This window comes from Prinia subflava, chromosome 16, assembly GCF_021018805.1.
Source record: "Prinia subflava isolate CZ2003 ecotype Zambia chromosome 16, Cam_Psub_1.2, whole genome shotgun sequence".
Taxonomy (NCBI): Eukaryota; Metazoa; Chordata; class Aves; order Passeriformes; family Cisticolidae; genus Prinia; species Prinia subflava.
In genome coordinates, this window is record NC_086262.1 from 3843912 (window position 1) to 3865915 (window position 22004).

The 22004-nt window shown below is 42.2% G+C and overlaps 1 protein-coding gene across 3 annotated transcripts in view; it reads left to right on the plus strand.

Moving 5' to 3' along the window:
• The window catches only part of SLIT3 (slit guidance ligand 3), a 481586-nt gene that overhangs the window by 13566 nt on the left and 446016 nt on the right, over positions 1-22004 (plus strand). For all 3 annotated transcript variants that reach the window (XM_063413913.1, XM_063413912.1, XM_063413914.1), the window contains 2 exons: positions 11864-11935; positions 14539-14610. In XM_063413913.1, the coding sequence (XP_063269983.1) occupies positions 11864-11935; positions 14539-14610 (144 nt within the window). The remainder of the gene's footprint in view (positions 1-11863; positions 11936-14538; positions 14611-22004) is intronic.

The following is a 22004-nucleotide window of genomic DNA, read 5'->3' on the forward strand; positions in this document are numbered from 1 at the left end:
CTTTTTTTTCTGCCGGTCTTTTTCCTTTTCTCCTGTGGCAGGTGAGGAATGTGATAATTAACTGGTGCAGAATACAAATGTTAGTAGACTGTGAGGTGTTAGTGGTGCACGTTGTTGTGGGACCTGTTAAATGATCCTGAAAGTTTCAAATGATGCCAGGAGTTGGGAGCCTTCCTCACTTTCTCAGGTCGGAGTACAAACAAGTGTTTTAAGGCAGTTTAGCAAAACTATCTGACTGAATTGTCACCTCTGACATTTTCTCTGAGTATGCACTAGGCAATATTGAGCACTTCAAATATTTTAGCAGCTTTTTAAGTTGAAGTAGCACTTGGTTGTCTGCCTGCCTAAGAGGGCTTTCAGTGTTAGCATAAATGCAGTGTCATATGTTACAACATACTGCCCTAATGAAAACATTTGACTTGACTTGGAAGAGATTTTCCCACAAGTTGTCTCAAAATAGAAAATATTCCAATTCCTAACTTCAGTTTTCCTTTGAACATTACAAAAGGCTTGTCCAAAAATGGAACACTCTTCCTTAGAATTATATATTGTATTCTTTGGGATGGGCTGTCTTATCCAAGGTGAATGAACAGAGAAATCCTGTGTTGTTACCCATTCCCTATGTAAGAATAGAATTTATTATTACTATATAATGATAATTCTATAGATAGATATATAACATATGTTTTAATTATTTTATAATAATTGTTATATAAATATAATTATAATTATTGTAATGATTTTTCTGCTCCCTGAATAAGGAAATAGCAAACAGCAGTTTGTCCATTCTCTCTGGTTTAGGACAGAGTGTGTAGCATATAAAGTTCACTGAACAGATGTGATCACAGGACATGCAGCCCATTAAAGTAATCCTGCATGTGTATGTACTGCTTGTCCACAGCTATGGAGACAGCAATGTTTAATTAAAGCAGTTGTGTTGTTTAAATATGGCTCTGAGAAATTTCAGCAAGGAGGAGATGAGTCTGGAAAGCAGTTACGTGTCTTGTGCCTTCCTGTTTGTCCTAAAGCTTGTTTTGCCTGGACTTCAGTGGGAACTTAGCGTATGGATTTTCTCCAGTTTTGCCTTTTGTCTCTGTGATGGTTTTGTTTAGACTGGGGAGGCATTATATTAGGAAATATTTTTTTTTGAAATGCTGATTTTGGCAAAACCTGGGTGAACCATCTTTGTTTGGGGAGGGCAGCAGTGGTTACAGCATCACTGAGCAATGTGGGAGCCTCTGGGTCACAAGCCTGTGTGAAATAGTTGGGGAGTGGTGAGAAGAGGCCCTGGCAGTCTCATCCTCTTGAAGTGGTAGAGCTGGTCAGAGATGGGGCTTGGAGAATACAGCTGGGCAGAAAAGAGAGGACTCATTGTGAGGGAATGGTGCAGGGGAGCAATTGTGCATTTCTGAAATGCCTAGATAAACACAGCAGGGAGGTTGGAGCTGGAGACCAGAAAAAAGAGGTGGAAAAAAAAATGATGGAAGGGAAATTCTTGAGCAAAGAGAACTTGTTTTCCAGAAGTGGAAATAGATACTGAGAAATAAAGCCCTAGGGGAAAGGCTGGCTCTTCAGAGAGATGAAAACACACATCTGGATATAAGTTTCTCAGATAAGAATGTGAAAGTGTAGGAAACAGCCCAATGATCCTTTGGAGCTTTGAGTTTTAATAGATAACATGTGAAAAGGCAGCAGAAGATAAGGAGCAATCAGAAGTGTTTTATGGATTCTGGGGGATTGTTTGGCATCGGTTTTGGTTTTGTGTTCTTGTTTTTTCCCCCTGGAAAGTTCTTTGGCTAATTGCTTATGAAGTTTTTTAGAGGATGAAAATGGATTGTTCCCAGTTGATGTTAAGTGCATTTTATAGACTAGATAATTTCCAGGTTGATTCTTCTATAGCCCTCGTGTATGCAGCAGGGTTGGTGCGCAGTGGTTTTATAAGCATGAGGAGTTTCAGTAACTTGAAACATCAGATTTTTCTGCAAAGGGTCTGGGGAAACTGGAGCTTTCTGCTCATTTGGCAAACATTGTGAAATCAATTCAGCTTTACTGCAGCAAGTGAAAAACCAAAAGTGGGATGAGGATGGGGGACAAGGAAGGTGGGAATCTACTCGACAGCGAAGGAAATTGCTTGTAAATTGGTTACAACACCTGGTTGCTAACATCAAGTCAATACAAACCTTCCTACAAAATTCATTTTACATATTAAAACTGTCCTACGCATTTTATTGCAGCGTTTTGGCTTCCTCTGCTCCTCAGTGGCCTCTGCAGACACGTTACACTCAGTGTGGTGGTGCTAGGAATGAATAGAGTTGGTGAAACTGGATGCTTTTTACATTGAAAAACCAGAACCCTGAACAGCAACAAAAAGAAAAACCCCAAACATAAACACAGATCTCTCTTACCTTTCCAGGAAAAGCCCTGGGAAGGGTTTCTAGTCTGTGCATGTCTGAAAGTGAGCAGGGTGATGAAATCAAGGCTTGGTTTTCATGCCAGGCTTCGCTAAAATAATTTGTTTGTTCGCAGGATGTCTTTCTGAGTTATCAAGAATTTACAGCAGTCAGGAGCAGGTGTGAAATATTGCAAGTCTGAAATATCAGGTTGTCTGTATTAGTGAGGAGCACCCAAACACTGCAGTTTCCTCACTGTGCTCTGTTCAATCACACCCCACACTGTTAAGTGAATGACAGAATTGAAGCAGTGTGTGTTTGGCTGAAGTTTGCTGCAGTGCTTTTTGCCCAGATGAGTCCAGAAGTGTCAGACAGGGAAGCACAGGCACATCTCTGTTCATATCCTGATGAGATTGTCCATGTGGCAGCTGAAGGAAAATAGGAGAATGCTTGATGTGCTCTGGTTTCTGAGCTTTGGGATAGCACTGGGCTGCTCTGAGCACCTGAATTCCATGTAACCAGCTGGTCCTGCTGGACATGAAAGGAAAGCTGCAGTTATAGGAGCTAAGTAGGAATGGCTGAACAAGATCAAGGGTTGAAAAGAAGTAAAAAAAAAAACCCAAAGTGACCTTTTGTATGTGCTGTTGTTAACCTTGGGTATAATTTTTTTAGTATGGGTTAAAATGATGCTTCAGTTATTCTGACACAGAACTGTACTTACTCCTCTTTATGGTGTGCACATCCTGCCTTTTTCATGTTAAACCATGCTGTAGCAGATGTATTGTGAAGTATTTTCTGAGTTTTTTTGTGCTTCATATTTAAAGTTTCCTGCTATTCCCTGAACTCCCCCCAAAACAAAAAACAACAAATACTTATTTTGCCCCTTTCCTTTGCAGAAAATGTAGAATCATGGCATTGTTAAGGTTGGAGGGGACTTCATGAGGTCTCCAGGTTCAGCCTCTGCTCAAAGCAGAGCATGGAATTCAGACAGGAAATGTCTGTTTGGGCCTTGAGAAGCAGAAGTTGCCTCCTGTATTTTCAGTGACTCCTCCAGTACCCAAGTGAGGCTGCTGCTGACCAGCCTGCACTCTGGCACACTGTGCCTTTAAACCTTCCAGGGCAGAGGTGATGTTTGCCTGTGCTGGAGGTGTCAGGGTGGGCTGGATCAGCCTGATCTCACACCACAGATGTGTCCTGTCTTCTGCAGGCTTCCTCAGGTCAGGAGCTCTCAGGTGATGTTTGACTTGCTCCTCTGCCCCTCCTGGCTGCTCCTCTCCTCCTTGAACACAAGAGCATGGGAGACTGTGCTGGTGGGGGCCCTGAGCACCTCAGTCTGTCACTGAGCCATCACATCTTTATTATTATTTCATAGCTAATGCACTGCTGGGGGCTTTTCTTCATGACCTTTGCCAGCTTGAGCTCCAGAGGAGCTTTGACTTTGCTCAGACCATCCCTTGAGCTTCAGGCAGTGTTTCTGCACCCCTGGGTGCTGTTTCTCCTGTCCCTCCTGTGCTGGAGCTCCATCACCAGGTGCCTCTTCAGCCCAGGTGTGCACTGGCACACGAAGAAGTGCCAGGACAGCCTCTACCTCTACCTCTACTCTATCCTGCAGTGTGTCTCTGTCTTTCACCAGGGCACAGGTGACACTGCCAGAGATCTGGAACACATCAGGAGCAAGTACAGGACTCTGGGGACAGGGGTGAAGGACACAGGAGTGTAAAATGTACTGTTAAACATTATGCTGTCAGCATAACGATTCCTTTGTGTGGATAATAAAAGCTGTACACTCTGATAATTAGACAGGAATTCCTGCAGGCTGAGACAAACATGTATTTCCTTGGAAGAAGCAGAATCCTTGAATTACTCAATGCATTGGGCTGCTTTCTGTGGGCCTTGCTATGACTTCCACTGCAGGCTGCTGAAGGGAATTCAACCCCTGAACAAGTTGCAAAAAGTTGTTGTGTTTTTTTTCCTGGATATTTCTTAACATTTGTAGTTTGCCAAATTTTTTTTCGTATTTTTATAAGGATGAGGGCAGAAGTGTGTTGTCTGCAAGCAGTTCCAGATCATTTGGACACTTAATGTGTGTCATTAACCAAGCACCCCTGTAATGGGCTTAAGAATGGACAGCTTATTCACAAAATTAGGGCACTTAACCTCGAAGGTCCTCGTTTTTTCCTCATTGTTCAGACAGAAAGAAAACAGTCTGACTCATACCTGAAAGCCTTCTGTAATCAGAACAGAGGATCTAACCTTTTTTGAATTAAAAGCTGTCGTGTAGGTGTGTTACAAAAATATAGTGGACTGCAGCATGGGATTTGCACGCTCCAGCTATTGTGTGGCTGTTTAATTGCTGTTTAAATGTTCCTGAGGGCTGAAACTATCCAGGGTCACACATGTGGTATCCAAGAGCTACAGCAGAAATGGTGAAATGCTGAGCTGTGAGTTGGTTGTTGCTCTTGTGTAGGATGCCCTGTTGCTGGATGCCAGTGTTGCTGTGTGGATCTGTGCAGTTCTTGTTGCTGAAGCCATGCAGAGTGTTTGGGAACAGCTGGTGCTTGTGGCAGGGCTTGGTTTTTCTCTCCTGAAGTTTCTCCACCTGTGGCTTGTTCTTACTGCAGATCAGGCAAGGGGCTCTGTAGTGTGGAAGCTGCTGGTTGTGGTTTGCAGTAGGATCTGCTCTTAACCCTTCTTTAATTCCAGTTCACAAACCCGGGTGTCTCAGCCTCTGCTCAGATGTCACAGACACCCTGCCAGTCCCTTTCCTAGATGGGCTGTCAGACATGCACAGGACAGCAGTGACTTCTTTCCAATTCCCAAACCCCTCTGTGTGCCTGAGGTGGCCTTTGCTGCTCCAAGGGCCATGCTGGAGTTCTGGGGACTCCAGGAGACTTTGCTGCAAAGCATCTTCCGCTCACAGAATATCCCACCTGTGATTGTTGCATGGGTTTATTTCCTCTCAGATGGAGGGCTTTGGATATTTTTTTATCTGCTGGATTAAATGATGTGAAATGTTCAGAGAACGCCAGTCTTCCTAGAGCTTGGTAGAAATAAAAATAAATTCTCATGCTCCTTTGCAAAGCCAGCTGTTTAGAAGAAAAAAATAACCTGAGTCTTATAGAGATGAAATATGCTATTAAAAAAGCCCCAATAACCTCAGCTGAATATGATTTTGAAGCTTTTGTCTTTCTTTAGAAGTGATGTTCATACTTGCCCATGTGATTTGGAAACTAGTGGAATTTGTGTATTTCATAAAATCCAGTCCCAGGAATTCATTTCCTGCATTGCAAAACTTGAGATGAAAATATGTTCAATCTGAAGATATGCAGATTGTGCTGCCAGAGGGCTTCAGGATAGTGTTATAATTGAGTAGTTTATCACAGTAACTTTGAAGTTCTTGGATTGAAGGCAAAAGAGAGAATTGCCAAGTGCTTTCTGTTGGGAATTATGGTCATTTAAGGTTAAGAGGCTGGTGGCAGTTCATACCCATTAAAGAAAATTAGCTGCACAGCAGAAACCCTGAAAAATGGTTAAAACAATAAAACAGATCCTGGGTGTGTGAAGACTGGAAAGGGCAGCCAGGATCTGCAGTGGGGTACATTCACACATGGGAGTGGATTTTTGTCCCTTTCCTGGTCCTGGTTTTAGCTTGCTCCCAAACCAAGAACTGAAGCACTCCTAAAGAGGGAAGGCTTTACTCAACAGCTTTTTGCCTCCAGTGCTGTAGGCAGCTTTCCTAAAAATCAAGAAGGCTTTTCCTCATGGGTTTAACTTTCTGGAGTGCAAGAGGTAGCCAGGTCAAGGGTGAAAAAAAAATGCTTTGCTGTGGAAAATGCAGGTTTCTTCCAGCTCAGGTGCTGTGTGTTTGTGATCGTGGTTACCTGGGGTGGTGACTGGGGAGGGGGGGAACAAAGCACAGAAACACTTCCAGAGGATGGCTCAGCTCTCACTCAGGGTGGTTTGGGCTGACCAAGTCCTTTAGCAGTGCAGTGGCACAGAAAAAGCCTTGTTTCTCAGGAGTGAGGGCTGCTTTGGGAGGAATTGGGCTAATGAGAAACATCAGGAACTCCTGAGACACAGGAATCTGGACTAATTCATTATCACTTGAATTGTAGCTCCCATGTTTTCAGTGTTGACTTGCCGTTTAAAATAAACCCTTTGGAATGTGGTACAAATCAATCATAGCAAGGGATGTGTGCTATCACTTCCAAACAGGTGCTCCTAAGTTTCTTGGAAAATTATTTTTCTTCTGTTCTTCATTAGCATTTGGAAGCTTCATGGTGTCCCAGGTGAGGTTTGTTTTGATGGGAATTCTAGATGGTGTGTTGGATCCTGACCTGTTTTTAGAAGAACAAGAGAGGTTTTTATTCGTTCCTGAGCTTTGTTCTGTGACACATACATTGTATGCATTCCTTCTTGGGAAATCCCAAAAGTGACGTGCAGAGAAATGCCTCCTCCCTGTAGATGGTGGGTGTTGGTTGAATCAGGATTGCTTCCAGGGTGTTGGGTTCTGGGCTGATTTATTTGTCCATGCTGTGACACAAATGTGTATAGCTGTGACCTGGTGTGTGGCAACCACTTGGAAAACGTGACAGGAACAGAAACTAAACTTTGTGTTTGAGGTTCTGTGACTAGAAATGAATATTTACCTTACTTAGGAAGCAGCTGGACAGGAAAGAATCCCAGTGCTGTTCAGCTGGGGTAAGAGCTGTTTTTTGAAGTATATGGCAGCTGATTTTTCCTTAAATACAGTTTCCCTACTGCTCTTACTGAGATGAGCTTCTCTACTGCTCTTATTGAATTCTGTATTGATATAAGTGAAGAAAGATCTGAGCATATTGGTTATTGATTTCTGATATTGCAGAAATATCTGCAGTCAAGTCTGGTGCTCCTTCTGCATAGATAGCAGGTTTTATTTTCTATGGATTTTCATTTTGTGTAATGTTGACTTAGGTTAAAGACAAATCATATTAATTAGACAATAAATATTTTTCAAAATGCCTGTTTAGGACTTGTGTTTGTCACTGAAATGCAAAATCAGCCATGAAATTATTGAGCATCAAGGATCTTCAGTTTTGTTGTTAGGAGTGTCACTGATTGCCAGATGGGCACCTGAGAATTCTCTGAAACAGGCAAATTTGTTCTTGAGCACTTATTGATAATAAATGGCTGTAACCAAATGCAACAACTGTTTTCCTTCCAGAAAGGGACCTAAATTTAGGCAATTTCTTTTCTGATCAAAAGGTAACACAATTAGGCCCTGAAGTCTGGTAGTTTTTCAGATCAGAAAAAATTGTTGGAGATCGGTGTGGGGTAGTTTTTTGTTGCTGGTTGGTTTGTTTGTTTAATTTGGTGATTTTTTTTTTTTTACACAGCATTTGCAGTAAGAACATCAGAATGAGTGTGTTTTGTGTGCCCAAGAACCTGGGCAGTGCCCATGTATCAAAGGCTGCAAACCCAAACCATTGCAGATTTGTAGAGAGAGAACTGGTTTGTGCTTTACTAAAACACTTCAATTTGGTTTCTGTGCCTGGAAAAGCACAACTGGGCAAGCAGAGCACTAAAATGAGCAGCTTAAATAAGAAGACCCCAAACCTGTAGTCTTGAAGATGTTGAGGAATTATGTTAGGGATTGACCTGGGTAGGTTTAAGATTCACAACTATGATGAGGGCCCAAACCTTATTATCCAGATTATCTTGGATATTGTAATAGAGAGAGGGTTCAGATGGCAGCAAAACAACCTCTGACTACAACAGGAACTTGCTACAGTCTAGTAGTGCTGCTTTGAATTTTTGCATCCTGGTGTATAAAAGGATTTGAACGTTGTGTAAGGTATTTTATTTACACATATCTGCTGAATTACTGACCTGAAGGTTGTGCAACAGCTGATTGCTGTTGGTGCTGGCTCCTCTGTGAGAGCTGCCCAGCTCATGGTGATGGGGGTCAGTGCTGGCTCTGTGCATCAGGGAGGGGATCCGGGGCTGTGCTTGCCAAGGCTGCAGAGGAGGCTGAAGCACAGAGTGGGAAGAGACAAGTGGATTTACTTCTGCAGTCACAAACTTCATGCAGTCCAAGGCAGAGGGTGGGGGCTGAGAGCAGCGTCCGGATGTTTTGGAAGAGCTGAGTGGCTGAGCAGAATAATCATCAACCAAAATCCAAGTCATGTAGCAGAGGAAATGTGTGCACTCCTGGCATGCTCCTGGGAATGCTGGTGCTTCAAGACATTGAAAAGTCTGTAAAAGTCTGTCTTAAATTCACTTGATTGTCTTTAGAGAAGAATGAAAGATGAAGCAATTCAGAGGAATTGTTGCAATGAAGCAGGATTTGCTCCAGTTGCTCCAAGCATCCCTGTTTGTAATAAGTGTGTACATTGTGTGACTCAGTCTTCAGCATCTACAAAATATGTGTTGAATTAAATTGTTATTAGAACATAGCAGGACATGTTTATGAGTAAAGCTCCCTTAATAGCTCATCTGAACTCACTTTCATGATGTCTTGTACCATTCTAGCCCAATTCATGTTTCTATTCTCACTGAAATAATTCCTTCCACGTCTGTTTTCTTAAAGCTACCATTGTGGCTGCATGGTTCTGAGCATGCTTCATCCTATGAATTATGCTAAAATAAATTAATGAATTAACAAGGCAGACCTAGTGTCAAGACCTTTCCCAAAGCTGGTATAGATGTAATTTCTGATTTCTTTTTAAGGGAGCGATAATCAACTTTGCTGCTGGCACTCCAGAAGAGATCTGTATTTCTTAATGGAGTTTTCTTAGATATTCTTAATTTATTAGACCATCTTACTGGGAGGTGAAATGACCAGGAGCAGTAACTGATCCTGTGGGAGAGATTGATGTGTTGAGTAGGATTCAAGATCTGCTTGGCCCCATGTATTACCCAAAATGCAGGAATTCTGCACAATAAGAATATTATGTGCAATTATTTAATCTGGACATAGAGACATGCTGAAGTGAAATATAAATTAAATTTGCCTTCATGGTATTATTTTCCTTGTATCTTAGACTCAGCTGATTTCCAAGAAATCTGTTTGGTTCCAGGAGTCCTTTTGAACACTGATGTGTTTGAAAGCCAACCAAGATTACATGTTAAGGTTTAGCTCTTTGTAGTTGAAACCCACTGGTGAGCCCATAATCAGCTGCCAAACTTTATAAAGGAAACATAAAATATTATGTTGCCCACAAATACCAGCTGTAAACCACTAATGTCTACATTAGTTCAGTAACTTCAGAGTCACAAAGTTTAATTGACTAATGGGGTAACCTGTGGCAATCTGCTGCTCTGCAGCAGCATGAGACCTCCTGTGAACAGGAGGAAGAAATTTTATGTAGTTCATCAGTTTTAGTCTGTTTTTCTTCAAATGGCAGATAAGCCTTGAGGCAGAGCACACTGGAAAAGGCAAATGTTCTGAAGGTAAACACTGTTTTTTAAAACAGACAGAGGCAGCAGTTATGGTTTGAGCAAAGTGAACTTCATGAGGAATGTTTCTCTTAAGGTTAGGGCATGGTGCAAGTAATTGGAATAACAGAAATGGAAACCTTTCACTTAGACACTGCACTTTGTAAGTGATTAATAGGATGATTGATATTGTGTACACAGGATAAGCTGTGCCAATCTGCAGGAATGGAGGAAAAAAGCAATCTCAAGATACGTGTTGATCAAGGAATGTTACAGCCCTTCAGAACAGAGAGCTGCAGATTCCCCAGGGGGAGAAAGTTGAGTGTTCCTGGGGCTGAAAGCAGAGAGGAGTTGTGCTCCTGTGTGGGACTGGTGTCTCAGACTGGGCGTGGTGGAGAGGTTGCTGTGTGGATGGCAGGAGTGGTGGAAGCCAAGCCAAGCTGTGCTGGGATCACGTCTGACCAAGATACACAAAATCTGTGGCCATGGACACCGTGCTGCTCCATGTCCCTTGGCTGCCTCCTCTCTGCCTTGGGGGATTCCAACCAGCTTAATGCTGTGTTTTGCTAGAGCTTCTCTGAGATAAAGGGGAGGCCTGTGATGGAATGCCATGAAAAGCAGATGGGGAGCAACGTGCAAGTCAAGCACGAGCTGTTTACGCGTTGCTTACTCCAGACATAATTCTTTCCAGTGCTTCTTGCAATCAGCTCACTGGCACACCAGTGAGTCCTTAATGATGCACTGGGGTAGAAGAACTGAACTGAGAACAGAGGAGGAGATTGAGCTGGAAAATCTGAGGGATGTAGGCAGTGATTCAAAGGTATTCTTGGGGAAAGCCTGAGTCAATCAGCAGGATGAGGACAAGTGGAAGGGAGTGGCTGGTACGGGCAGTGAAAGTGCCCTGTAGAGCCTTTGTGGTTTCTTCTCTTCAGTGAACCTTTTAAAACACAGCTGACATCAGTCTGGTAGGGGCACAGGCTGTCTTGTTCATGTGGCTGAAACACAGGGAGTTTTTTCCCCTCATTTCCTTATCTTTATCTTTACTTTCCATCTGTGTTTTCCTGACAGGACAATGTTTCATGTATTATAGAAATGTCTCATGCTAAGATGCATGAAATCGGTCCTGTAGTTTGTAAAATCTAGTTATAATCCATTTCATTACTTAGGGATTTTATTAGTATTATTTTCCTGTCTGTCAATAACCATTAAAAGCAGATTCCAATATTCTTAAACACTCATTTCTGTGCTCTAGTGCATCACATACTGCTTCAATCCAGTTAAGATCTTGCTTATATGTTAGATTCATTGAAAGATTGATGTCAAATGTTTGAAAAACTGATGCCAAAAATATTATATGTTTTATGTCTACATGCCATACTTTTGATGGCAGGAAGACCAGAAAGGAAGATCAGCAGTTTGTCTCGTCCCTGTTGGATGTTCTCCCTAGGTCAGGGAGAACAGTGTGGACAGGACTGAAAAACATGAAATATCTGAGGCCAAATAACAGGACGTGCTCAACTGGCAGAGCTTCAGGGGTTCTTGGCAAAGACAGGTCTAGAGGGGAGAAAATGGCAAAGCAGGTTCTGTGGCACCAGTAAATATTCCAGTCAGGAATATTCCTAGCAGGAGCACACTAAGGAATCACTGAACTAAGTTGTCCTCTTTTCAGGCTCTGTGTGGCCAAAGCTTCTGCAGCAGGTTGGACTCAATTTGGTTTAGAACAATAATTTTGGGGCCCTGTACTCTTGTTTCAACTCATTTGTACTAATTGGGTCTTGAATAAACACAGCCTCTTACAGAGCTGTAGTCTGAGGGGAAAGAAGCATATAGTGAGCATTGACACTAGAACTAAAAATGGGAGAAACTTCATCTGTGAGACAACAGAGAGGAGGAGGCAGAATGCATCAGGATCAATGACTTGCTTTTTGAGATTTTAATAGAGATATTTGTACAGTTTGAGCAGCTGGTGGGTGCTTCAGTGATGCAGATACTTTCTGCTAATGGAATTTTGGGTGTCAGTTATAGTGTCTGAATGCTGCTTTCTTTTTCCTCTGCAGGGATCTAGAAAAAAATAACATCACAAGGATCACAAAGACGGACTTTGCGGGGCTGAAGAATCTTCGTGTCCTGTGAGTATAACATGAAACTTGCCTGGTTTTTACAAGACTATTTTAGGGTGCTACTATTTAGAATTTCCATAATTCCAGAGATCAAATTCCAGTAATTTTGGCATGTTATTCAATTGTTGGTATTCTCTTAAACCAGGCAACCTGAATAGTTTGTCATGTGAACCATGACATAAATTTTAGTTCTGCGCTGAAGTGACTGTAGTTTCAGAGCTGTTGTTTCTTACTAGCTTTGCATAAGTCATGTGGTAAAGATTTTGGTCTGCTTTACAACCACTCATGCAGAAATCCATTATATTGAGACACTAGCAAATAGGATTTTTAGATTTTGGCCACTATAAAGTACAGTTCCCTTAACAGCATTTTGCATAGTATTAGGCAAGTTGATCAAAAATAGCTGTAGGACTTGAACACAAGGAAACTGGTGAGGTTTTTGGTCTAGTACACAGACATAAATACAGAGATTTCAGGTGGTGCTGACTCATGATCTCAGTATCTGTCAGGAGCTCAGCCATAGCTGCAGACAGGCCTTGAGCATCAATCTGCAGACTCTGTCAGTCCTGGTTCCCTGTTCTCTCTACATGAACCTCCAACAGCACCACAAAGTCAGGGATGGAAAGTTTTCCTCTGAGTGGCTGCTAAAACAAGCCCTTGAAGCTGCAACTGTTGAGCTGTTACAGTTCTTTAGTGATAATTCAAGTAATATTGAAGTCCTGCTAAGGAGAAGGTGAATCTTTGCTCCTGCTACCTCAACACCTGTGAGCAAGTTGTCATGTACTAAGGAAACACCTCACATCCATGGGAAGACTTCTTGTTCTTGTGGTGTTTCTTTCATCTCTAGGAGTTGTTTGGATTTCCTTGGCTCCCATCCCACCTCTCAATACCATTTTGGGAGTCTGTTAAAATACATGTTCTATACTAGATTAATGCCAGTAGTTGTTTCAGTTTGGTTGGGTTTTCGTGGTGTCAGACATTGCCTGATGCTGCTGCAGTCTTTTTGCCCTCAGGGATAACCAGAATGTTCAACTGCTATCTTGACATGGAGCCTTTGCCCTGTGTTCATTCACGTTTATGTAACTCATCTGCTCAGACTTTGAATAGTGTGGTGTTTGCCATAGATTTCATTGGAATAAAACATCCTTCAGATTTTTCTTAACTATTCTTTGGTTTCTTTTACGGTCTCTTCATAATTCTGTTACCAAACCCCTATTTTTCCTTTTTTCCCCTCCCTGCCCTGTCTGCTGGGGCACAGTGAGAAGACAGAGATCTGCAGCCTGTCCCAGTGTTGCTAGGAAGGCAGCCTAGTCCTGTTTGCACACATCAGAATGAGGACCAGGAACGAGTGACCTGGAAACCTGTACCCTGTACAGCAGAAAATAATCCTCCAGTCTCAAGCAAACACCACACATTCAAAATACTCCTTAGTGCACCTTTTCCTTTCATCCCTTACAGCTTCATCCTTTTCCCTTATCCTCACTCAGCATTTCCTCCCTGTCCTTCGAGCAACATGACTCTCTCATTCACGTGCTTGAGTTTTGTAGCGCTTTGTAGCTTTTATATTTTATTTATTTTATTTATTTTTAATTTAATTTAATTAATTTATTTATATTTTTATTTATATATTATATTTATTTTCATCATCTTGGTGTTATCTGTGGAATGCTCTCTTGCTGTCTGTGCCCTCAGCTCCAGTCAAACAGCTCTGAGCATCCTCAGAGGATTGAGTAGCTGTTGAGCAGGCAAAAATAGTGTTTTCCTTGGTCTTCCCTGAGTGCAGGCTGCTCAGAGGTGTTTACACAGAACGTTCAGGGTGTTTAGTCCCTGCATGAGTGCTCTCACAGAGGCAGGAGGGTGTGTGCTGGAGGGAGGGAAAAGGTCACCTCAGATGGGGCTGTCAGAATCTCTCTTCCTTGGCTTCAACTTCACCTGTCAGGAGCATTTCTGCTGTGGCAGAAAATTCAGCATTTCTGAGTGGCAGCCATCCCCTGAACTCTGTAAATCAGAGAGAGAGGAATCTCCTTTGCTTGGAACCTGCCCAGTGTTGGTGTCAGGTGGGGAGAAAAGCAGGATCAGCCCCAGTGGAAGGCTGGACCTGTCCCAGGTGTTTTTGCACCCTGCTGTACAGTGGGGCTGCACAGAGCTGCTGTTCCTGAGCACTGCTGTTCCTTTGGAGCACTTACAGAGGATTTGCTCCAGAGCAAGTCTGAATCAGAACAGAGTCTGGACAAAAAAATTCATTGCCATGGAGTGGGTTCCTCTTGTGGGCTGCAGAAGTCAGTTATCTCAATTGTGGCACAGAAATATCCTGGGAAGGTCAGGAATGTCCCAGGGATGTAACTGCTAGCTTCTAGACCAGCACCCTTCTGAGCAAAATGTGGTTACAGAGCTTTAGGAACAAAAATATTTACCAAATGTGGAGGTCAGGAGGAAAATTTGGAGTCAGTTTCCTGTTAGTGACCAACAGTGCTCCTCTGCCCTGATGATTTCAATGATCTCCAATTAAAACTGGTATTGATACTCAGGTGAAAAGAATTTTGATAATGTTTAAGAGAAATGGGGATGCTTTTATATTTTGTTAGAATTAACTGGCATTTCTGGAATTGCAGACACTTGGAAGAAAATCAGATCAGTGTGATAGAACGTGGAGCTTTTCAGGACCTGAAACAACTTGAACGGCTGTAAGTACCTGTATCTACACCTTGGAAAAGCTACAGATTTCCTACCTCACTGCTAATGGTCATCCATTAACATGTAATGATAATAAAATTAACTTTAGGAGAGAGAGAGAGATGAGTACCTGCCTAAATTAAAGTATGCTCTTAAACACAGCTGAATTTATATTACATGATAGCTAATACTTGAAATAAAATGTAGGGTGGCTGCCAAGAAAAGGGAACTGGCAGTGAAACCAGAGTCTCAATAACATTATCAAAAGGACATTATCTGGGCAAGTCTTAAAATTGATATGTGGGGGAAGGATTTTTTTTTTTAATAATTTCATATTATTGTATGTTTTTGTATTTGATATATGTCTGTGCAGATGGCAATTGCAATTTTCCCCTTTGAGAACCACAGTATTTCTAAAACTGCCTTTATGTGTAGATTTCTGATTAGGTTCATTTCCTCAGAAACAGGAGAATGCCAGTGATAGCAGTGGATTCCAGGGTGCCATGGAAGACTTAGTAGAGGACAGATTGTAGATTTCCTCTGCTTTTGATAGCAATTAATTTTTTTTCTTTTTTGGAGAAGGTGACTATAAGATGTCTCTTAATCTGTAATCAGTTTATAGGAAAATCCTGGCACTGCAAGAGTATAAATTTAAATGTTAAAAGGGACAAAGTTGATTCTGCATCCAGTTGCTGCTCTTAGCTGGGTGTGCTCCTTCTCATCATCATTAATTCTGTCTGCTTATGGTGGGAGCAGAACAAAATCTCTGTAAAGCTGAAATACCTTGGAGAATTATTCTTTGTTAGAGGTAGGTGACCAGAACAATATCACAAGCTGGTTTGGAATGCAGGCTTTTTATGCTTGATTGGTAACTGTTATCTGCAAGGCATTTCTTGTAGGACTTGTTATTTTCCCATTGATATTTTCTAAAGCAGCTTTCAAGAGTTAAGTGCCCACTAGCAATTATTCAAGAGAAGGCTGGAGTACTGAGCTAATTCTGTACTAAAGCTGTTTCAGATGATCTCAGGATTAGATTTGCATTTGAGTTGTTTAATGAGTGCACTGAACATTTAAAATTAATTTACCCAATACTTTTGTCATGAATCAGAAAGCTCCATCTATGGCAATAAGGGAGATGAGTTTTAAATTCTGATTATAACAGATTTTCACCTATAGTCAATTAGAGAGTACTTTGAGGTGCTGAGTTTTGCCATAGCTGATTTATTTCAGAAAAAAAAAATCCAACCTAGCTTAATTTTCTAAGATTAAACATAGCCTGACATTGTGGAATAGTTTTTTCACATTAAATATCATCTTGAAGAGTCAGTATCCTAATGACCAAGTCCTAGTTATAAGCTCATTTTATATACACGTGTATACATATATAAATAAATCTTTCTCATACCTGTATTTAGATAAAGATTCATGTAGTTTTCTCATATCTATATCTAGATAAAGATTCCCATAGTTAAATTTTGAAAGAGTTTTGAAAAACTTCCAGGAGAGGGACTGGCTCTTGGTAGCCAGAAACAAAACTCAAGTGTCATGTGTGTGTTGTGTTTCTGCAGAGCCTGCTCTGCCAGCCACTGAAAACAATATATATTGTGAAAGCAGGAGGCAGGAAATGTGATACCTTTAATGGTGTATCCCTAAGTCTGTGATGTTTGAAAGTCTCAATTTTTTTTCCTTCCCTGTACGAACTCTTAGCTTGGCCTGTTAACCATGCTGCATCTCTGCTTCTCTTTTAGGATTGCCTGCCATTAAAATATTTCCTAAATTAATGTAGTATGAAAGGGAGGTCTGGAAACTTGCAACTTTTTTGGTATTTTCGCTTAAATCACTTTTAGGACAAAACTATAAATCTGGCTTTTTTGCTGTGAGTCAGTAGGCTTTGGAGAACGGGCTGTGGAAAGTTTGGCGTGACTTACAAAGGCTAAATGGCAACATTTTAGGTAATATTAAAGCTATTTTATTAAGTATTGTCAAACACTGCAAAATGTTAATGAAGAAAGTATGTTGGTTGCATTTTAAAAAAACCTGGCTTTTTTCCATTTAATTTCTTTCAAATAACAAATAAAAATCACTTACTTTGCTTCGATTTTTGGGATAATGTTCTTTTTTGATCTGTTGAAGTGAATGCAAAAGTAATCATTAGCTTATTTTTAAACAAAGCAGCTGCACTGGGTCAAACTTTAAAGAACAGGAGTAATTTCTATTCCTGGCAAAATACCACATATAAAGGTTTTCATTCAAAGTAACTGTGCAAGTATGTTCCACTCCTCTCCTCATGGTAGGCATTCAAAGGGCTGAAGCTCAGGTGAATGTTGGAGCACATTTTATTTTCACTTGTCTGGACATTGAAGCACTTCCATCGTTATTATCTGAGCAAATTAGCAAAGTTTTTGTTTGACGTGTCCTGTAAAAGTAAAATTTAAGTAAAATGTCTTTAGAGCTGATACCCACTGCTGCCAAATATGCCAGGGGACTGGCCCTCCAGTTATGTGGATTTACTCTGATTTTTTTTTTTATTGTGGGACATTAATGCTTAAAATTCAAAGAAAGGGGAGATATTGTCAGAATTGAATATTGGCTCAATAAAATTTGGCAATATCAGTGGAACAAAGAGCATCATGCAAGTGACAGCACAAAGCTGAGAAATGAAGCATTGTGGAAGTGGAAGGTAGAAGCCACTTCTTTTGGCTTTTTTTGTTTGATGTTTGTACTCAGCACTTGGAAAATGCAGGAATCTGACCCATTGTCTCATAGAAAAATTCAGTGTGTTCAGTGAAAGTCCTGCTGAACCTCAGGATTCTGGATCCTGAGGAAGACCAGTGGCACTCACCACAGTGGAAAAGCCAAAACGTCTCCAGTGCTTTTATTGCAGCAAGGTTGTACAGCTTTATTCCAGAACATAAAGATTAGTGGTGAGGTAGCTGCCCCCTATTCTGGATTTTAGCATTTCAGTTTTATGCTGTGCTATTAACACCGTGTAGGGTTTTAAGATAAACGATGGTGAAATTTCACGCGCCAAGAGGATGGAGAGGCGAATTGGTGGGCTGAAAGATGAGCTGACATTTCTTCCAGAGCCAGATGTGTGTCACACATTTCTGTGAAAAACCAGGCAGGATATAAGACACCGACAGATCCTGACTTTTCCACGGCCAACTGCCAGAAATTGTCACGTAGCTCTGTAATCTTCAAAAGAATGGACTTTGGCTGATGGCTGCTTCTCTCTGCTCAAATTAGTGTCTTTAGCAAGCATAAAAGATCTCAACATCTGAAAACACTAAAACTGTGTTTTTGTTGTTTAGGGGAGGGGGAAAAAATGTATAAGCATGGCCAAATCAAATCTTCTCAAAGTTGGGAAAAATAATTAGCTCTTAGAAAATAGCAAAAAAAAAGCTACAATCCAGATTTTAACCCTGGTATGGGTTTGGTTTGGTGTGTGTGAAGACAGGTCAAAGTGGAAATTACGTTTGATTTTTAACTGCAGTGATGCCACTGTGCATTGAGTCTTTCTAAGCAGCTTCCCAAACGCTTGATTGAGGTATTGAAGTGTATTTATTTGGCACAGTGTACTGTAGAATTGCTATTAGTGACCAGAGATGCTAAGGAAAAGAGTAAATTATGTGGTACTTCACAATCTGGATTTCATAAATTGCAGTTGAACGGGCTTTAAATAAATCATGTAATACAAAAAGCATCTTCCACAATTACTGTGGTGAGTGGAGAGATTGGTGTGTGCTTCAGAGTAGCTGGGAAAGTAATAAAAGCATTGGGCAGTTGTTCCCTGCTGTAAACAAATCCAATCCTTGGCACACGGAGCAGACTGTAGTGTTTACACGAGGTTTGCAGTTGGGATGTTTCTGCTGGAGCTGCGTGCACTACACATTTCAGAGGCCACATGGACCTGTGAAGATGTCACACACTTCAAATGTCACCTTTCAGGAAAAAAAAGCCATTTTCCTGTGGCATGGTGGGTAACTCATCCCATTGGAAATCCGTGCTCATAAAATGGTTATCTGGAAGTGCAGGAGAACAGAGACACCCTAAAATGGATTCAGAGCTGTGACTGGGTATTTAATCAGTTTTACCAATTTCATATTTCCCTCTTGCTGCTCCAGCTGCCGTGGGTGAGCTGGTTTAGTACCAGGTTTGGTGCCACACTGCCCAGGGAGCTGGAGGTGTCTCTGCACGTTGGACTGATGGAGTTCTCTGCTTTCACTGCAAAGGCAGCAGCAACCCCAGCTCCTGAGGAACTGGGTGTGGGATGTGTCAAAACCTGAGCTGCACTTTGGTGCTGGGCAGAGTTACTGCTGCAGCAGCTGCCTTCAGGAGGGAAGAACAGTCCTGTGCCTAATCCCAGGTCACAGTCTGGGTGTCAGTGGTGCCATCTTTTGTAAATGGGGGAAAACTTTCTATCAGAGACCACTTGTAAACTGAACCACTCCTTGTGGGAGCTGGCAAAGAATAAACAAAACTGAAATTCAGTTTGTGACACTTGGAGGTGTGTTCTGGTCTCCTGGTTTAGAAGGATGGCTCAGTGCTTCTTGTGCTGCCTGCAGCTCTGAGCTCAGCAGTGTGAAGCTCCTTGTTGCATTGGCTGATGCCTGCAAGTTTAAGTAATATTTATTGATATTGGTTAATATTTAATTAATAGGTTTCATAGCTTTTTTCTCCACATCCTCTGAGAAGTTATTCCAGTCATTAAAGTAACCAATATCTGACACAGCACTCTCTCCTACCTTGCATTTTCAAGCAAATTTAGCATTGCTTTTCAGATGAGTGTGGGACTGTTTACGTTGTGAGAAGTCCAACCTGATGAGCCAGAATGTTTTGGGTGGGAGTATCTGACAGGGTGTTACTGGTTTTATTCCTGGATGCTGCTGGGACAGTCATGGAGAATGGAGCACTTGGTGCTGCAGAGTTTTTCTAGCATTATTCAAGTCCCTTCCATTTGTTTTTACTCTCAAGTCTGGGGTTTGTTCAGGGCTTCTCTTTCAGACAGTGTCTCTGAAAAATACATGGTGAATTCATGAATTTATTTGGAGGGACTAATTGTTTTAACTTGCGTGGGTAGAGTCTGACTGCTTTGTTCAAGAATTGTGTTGATTTGGAGTGTGGGTCTGCAGTTTCTAGAGGCTGTAATGCAGATATTGCTGCTTAAGGGTGGACCATGCCCTCATCAATACTTCACCTGCTGTTTTCTGTCCTGATGGCAATGGAGTAGCAGCAGCATCCTCCTGTAGCAGTTTTCCATGGTCACAAGTTCCTTCTTCGTGTTGCTGCCCAGAGCTGCCCAGTGGATGCTGCTGCTGGCCCAGGACCAGGAGTCTGGAGGGAGGCTGCCTCTCCTCTCCCTTGTGCCTCGAGGGGTGCTCACCTCCCCCTCCTGCAGGGTGCACAAATCACACCCATCAAAGGCATCTCCAGCCAGGGCTGTGCAATACAACCCCCATCCAGCTGAGAAACCCAGGTGGAAAAGGTGGGAAGCTGGCAGAGGTGTAGAGGAGGATGATCCATCCTTCCCTGTGTGCAGCTGCAGACTGGCACTGCTGGAAAGGGGATGTGGAGCGGGCTGGGCTGGAAGTCACTCCCAGAAATGGAGATTGGCTGATTTTTCACCCGTTGCAAGAAACTGCACTGCCTCTCTTTTCCAAATCTAATTCTGCCCCTGCTGAGCTAGCTGAGCACCCTTTAGATATCAGGGAGATGCTGTCCTCTCCATGGAGAGGGCTGAGGTGCTCTGGCAAGCCCTGCTGTTTTAGCATGCCTGGAGCAGCGGTATTTGATGGATTTCAGCTGCCCTTCACCCCTGCAGGAGCTCAGGCTGGATATCTGACTTTAGAGGAGACCTGTCAAGTCACCAGGAAGGAATTCCTGTCTCTTACAAGCCTTGCTTAACAAAACCCAGGCAAAATCAGTAGCTTCCCTGAGGAATGGGAATTATAACAAGAAGATAAAATTTTAATAAATACGTATTTTATAATACAATCAATACAAATGTTATTTGTGAGCTGTGATGGAAGCTGCTATGCAAGATGCAAAAGGTGGCTTGCTGAGCTGTGAGGTCAATATTTTACCTTTAGAATCACACAGGACAAAACCAGTAACGAGGACAGAGTAGCTCTTGTGGGTATATATGGGGGAGTGTGTGTGTGTGTCTGCAAATAAAAGGGTAAAATAGGTATTGACAGGTAGAATGGGAGTGGTGCACTTCAGTCAGGCACTGGGGAGGAGTGCAGGTACCACATTGTCTCCAGTCTCACCTTGGCTCAGGCTGACAGCTCACCTTGGTTAGTTCTTGGAGGGAAGATGGGAGTGTCTTGGTTTGGAAAGACAGGTACCTGTCAGGGAAAACTGGAGTTTCCCTTGGAATGGAGAATGTAAAAACCCCCTCCCTCCAAATTATTACAATTTTGCAATTAGGAGCTTTCAGGCAAAAATATGGGAATAGGAATAACAGTTGTTTACTAGGAATATTAAAAAAAATACAGATGCAGTAGTACGAAAAAAAAAACCCCAAACAAACAAGCAGACAAACAGAAGTCCTAGAAAACCCTGACGGGGTCAGGAATACGACCGGACACCCTGTTGTGAGGGTGTTGGAAGCAGTCCAGATGAGTCTTCTTGGAGTAACAGATGTTGTTCTGTGGAGTAGAGATGAGCCTGGAGAACAAAGGGTCCAGTGCTGGTGCGATGGGTCTGGTCTTCCTCTGGGAATCCAGTGGGAACGGCTCCCTTGGTGTTTGGGATTGCTGTTTTATCCCTGTGGAAAGGCTTTGTCTCCTCCCGCTGGGTGGAGCATCTCCCAATGGGATGAGGTGATGTTATCAGTCATGTGAGAGCCTTCAATGGCCCATTCACAGGGGATGTCCCTCGGAGGAGGATGGGTGGAGGAGGAGATAAGGAGGCCCTGCCTTATCTGGTGTTATCAGGTGTCCATTAACAGAAGGCATTGCCCTCTTCTGCCCCTAGAGTTACAAGAGATAAGGAACAATATCTCCCAACTGGTTTCAACAGATTAAAATAGAATACACATTTTTGGTTACATTTTTCAACCCAAGACAGGGAGCTCATTAATTGTGTCCTGCCTTTGATTCAGCATTATGTGCTGCTCTTGGCTCAGCCAGCCAAAGGAAATGTTCCCAGGATATGGCTGACATGCTTCACTTATCTGTCAATACTCTGCACTGGCTGCTCTGGAAGATTTCACTGCGATGTATTTTTCTTACACTAGTGAAGTGCCAGTGATTTAGAGAAATGTCAGTGCTTTGTGATGTATCAGACATGGGCAGGAATGATTATTGGTTTTTTTTTTATTTAAAGGATCTCTCTGGATGCTGTTCCCACACTTCAGAGATACAATCAACATAAAACTGGGAGAGGAGGGGGATTTGCAGCT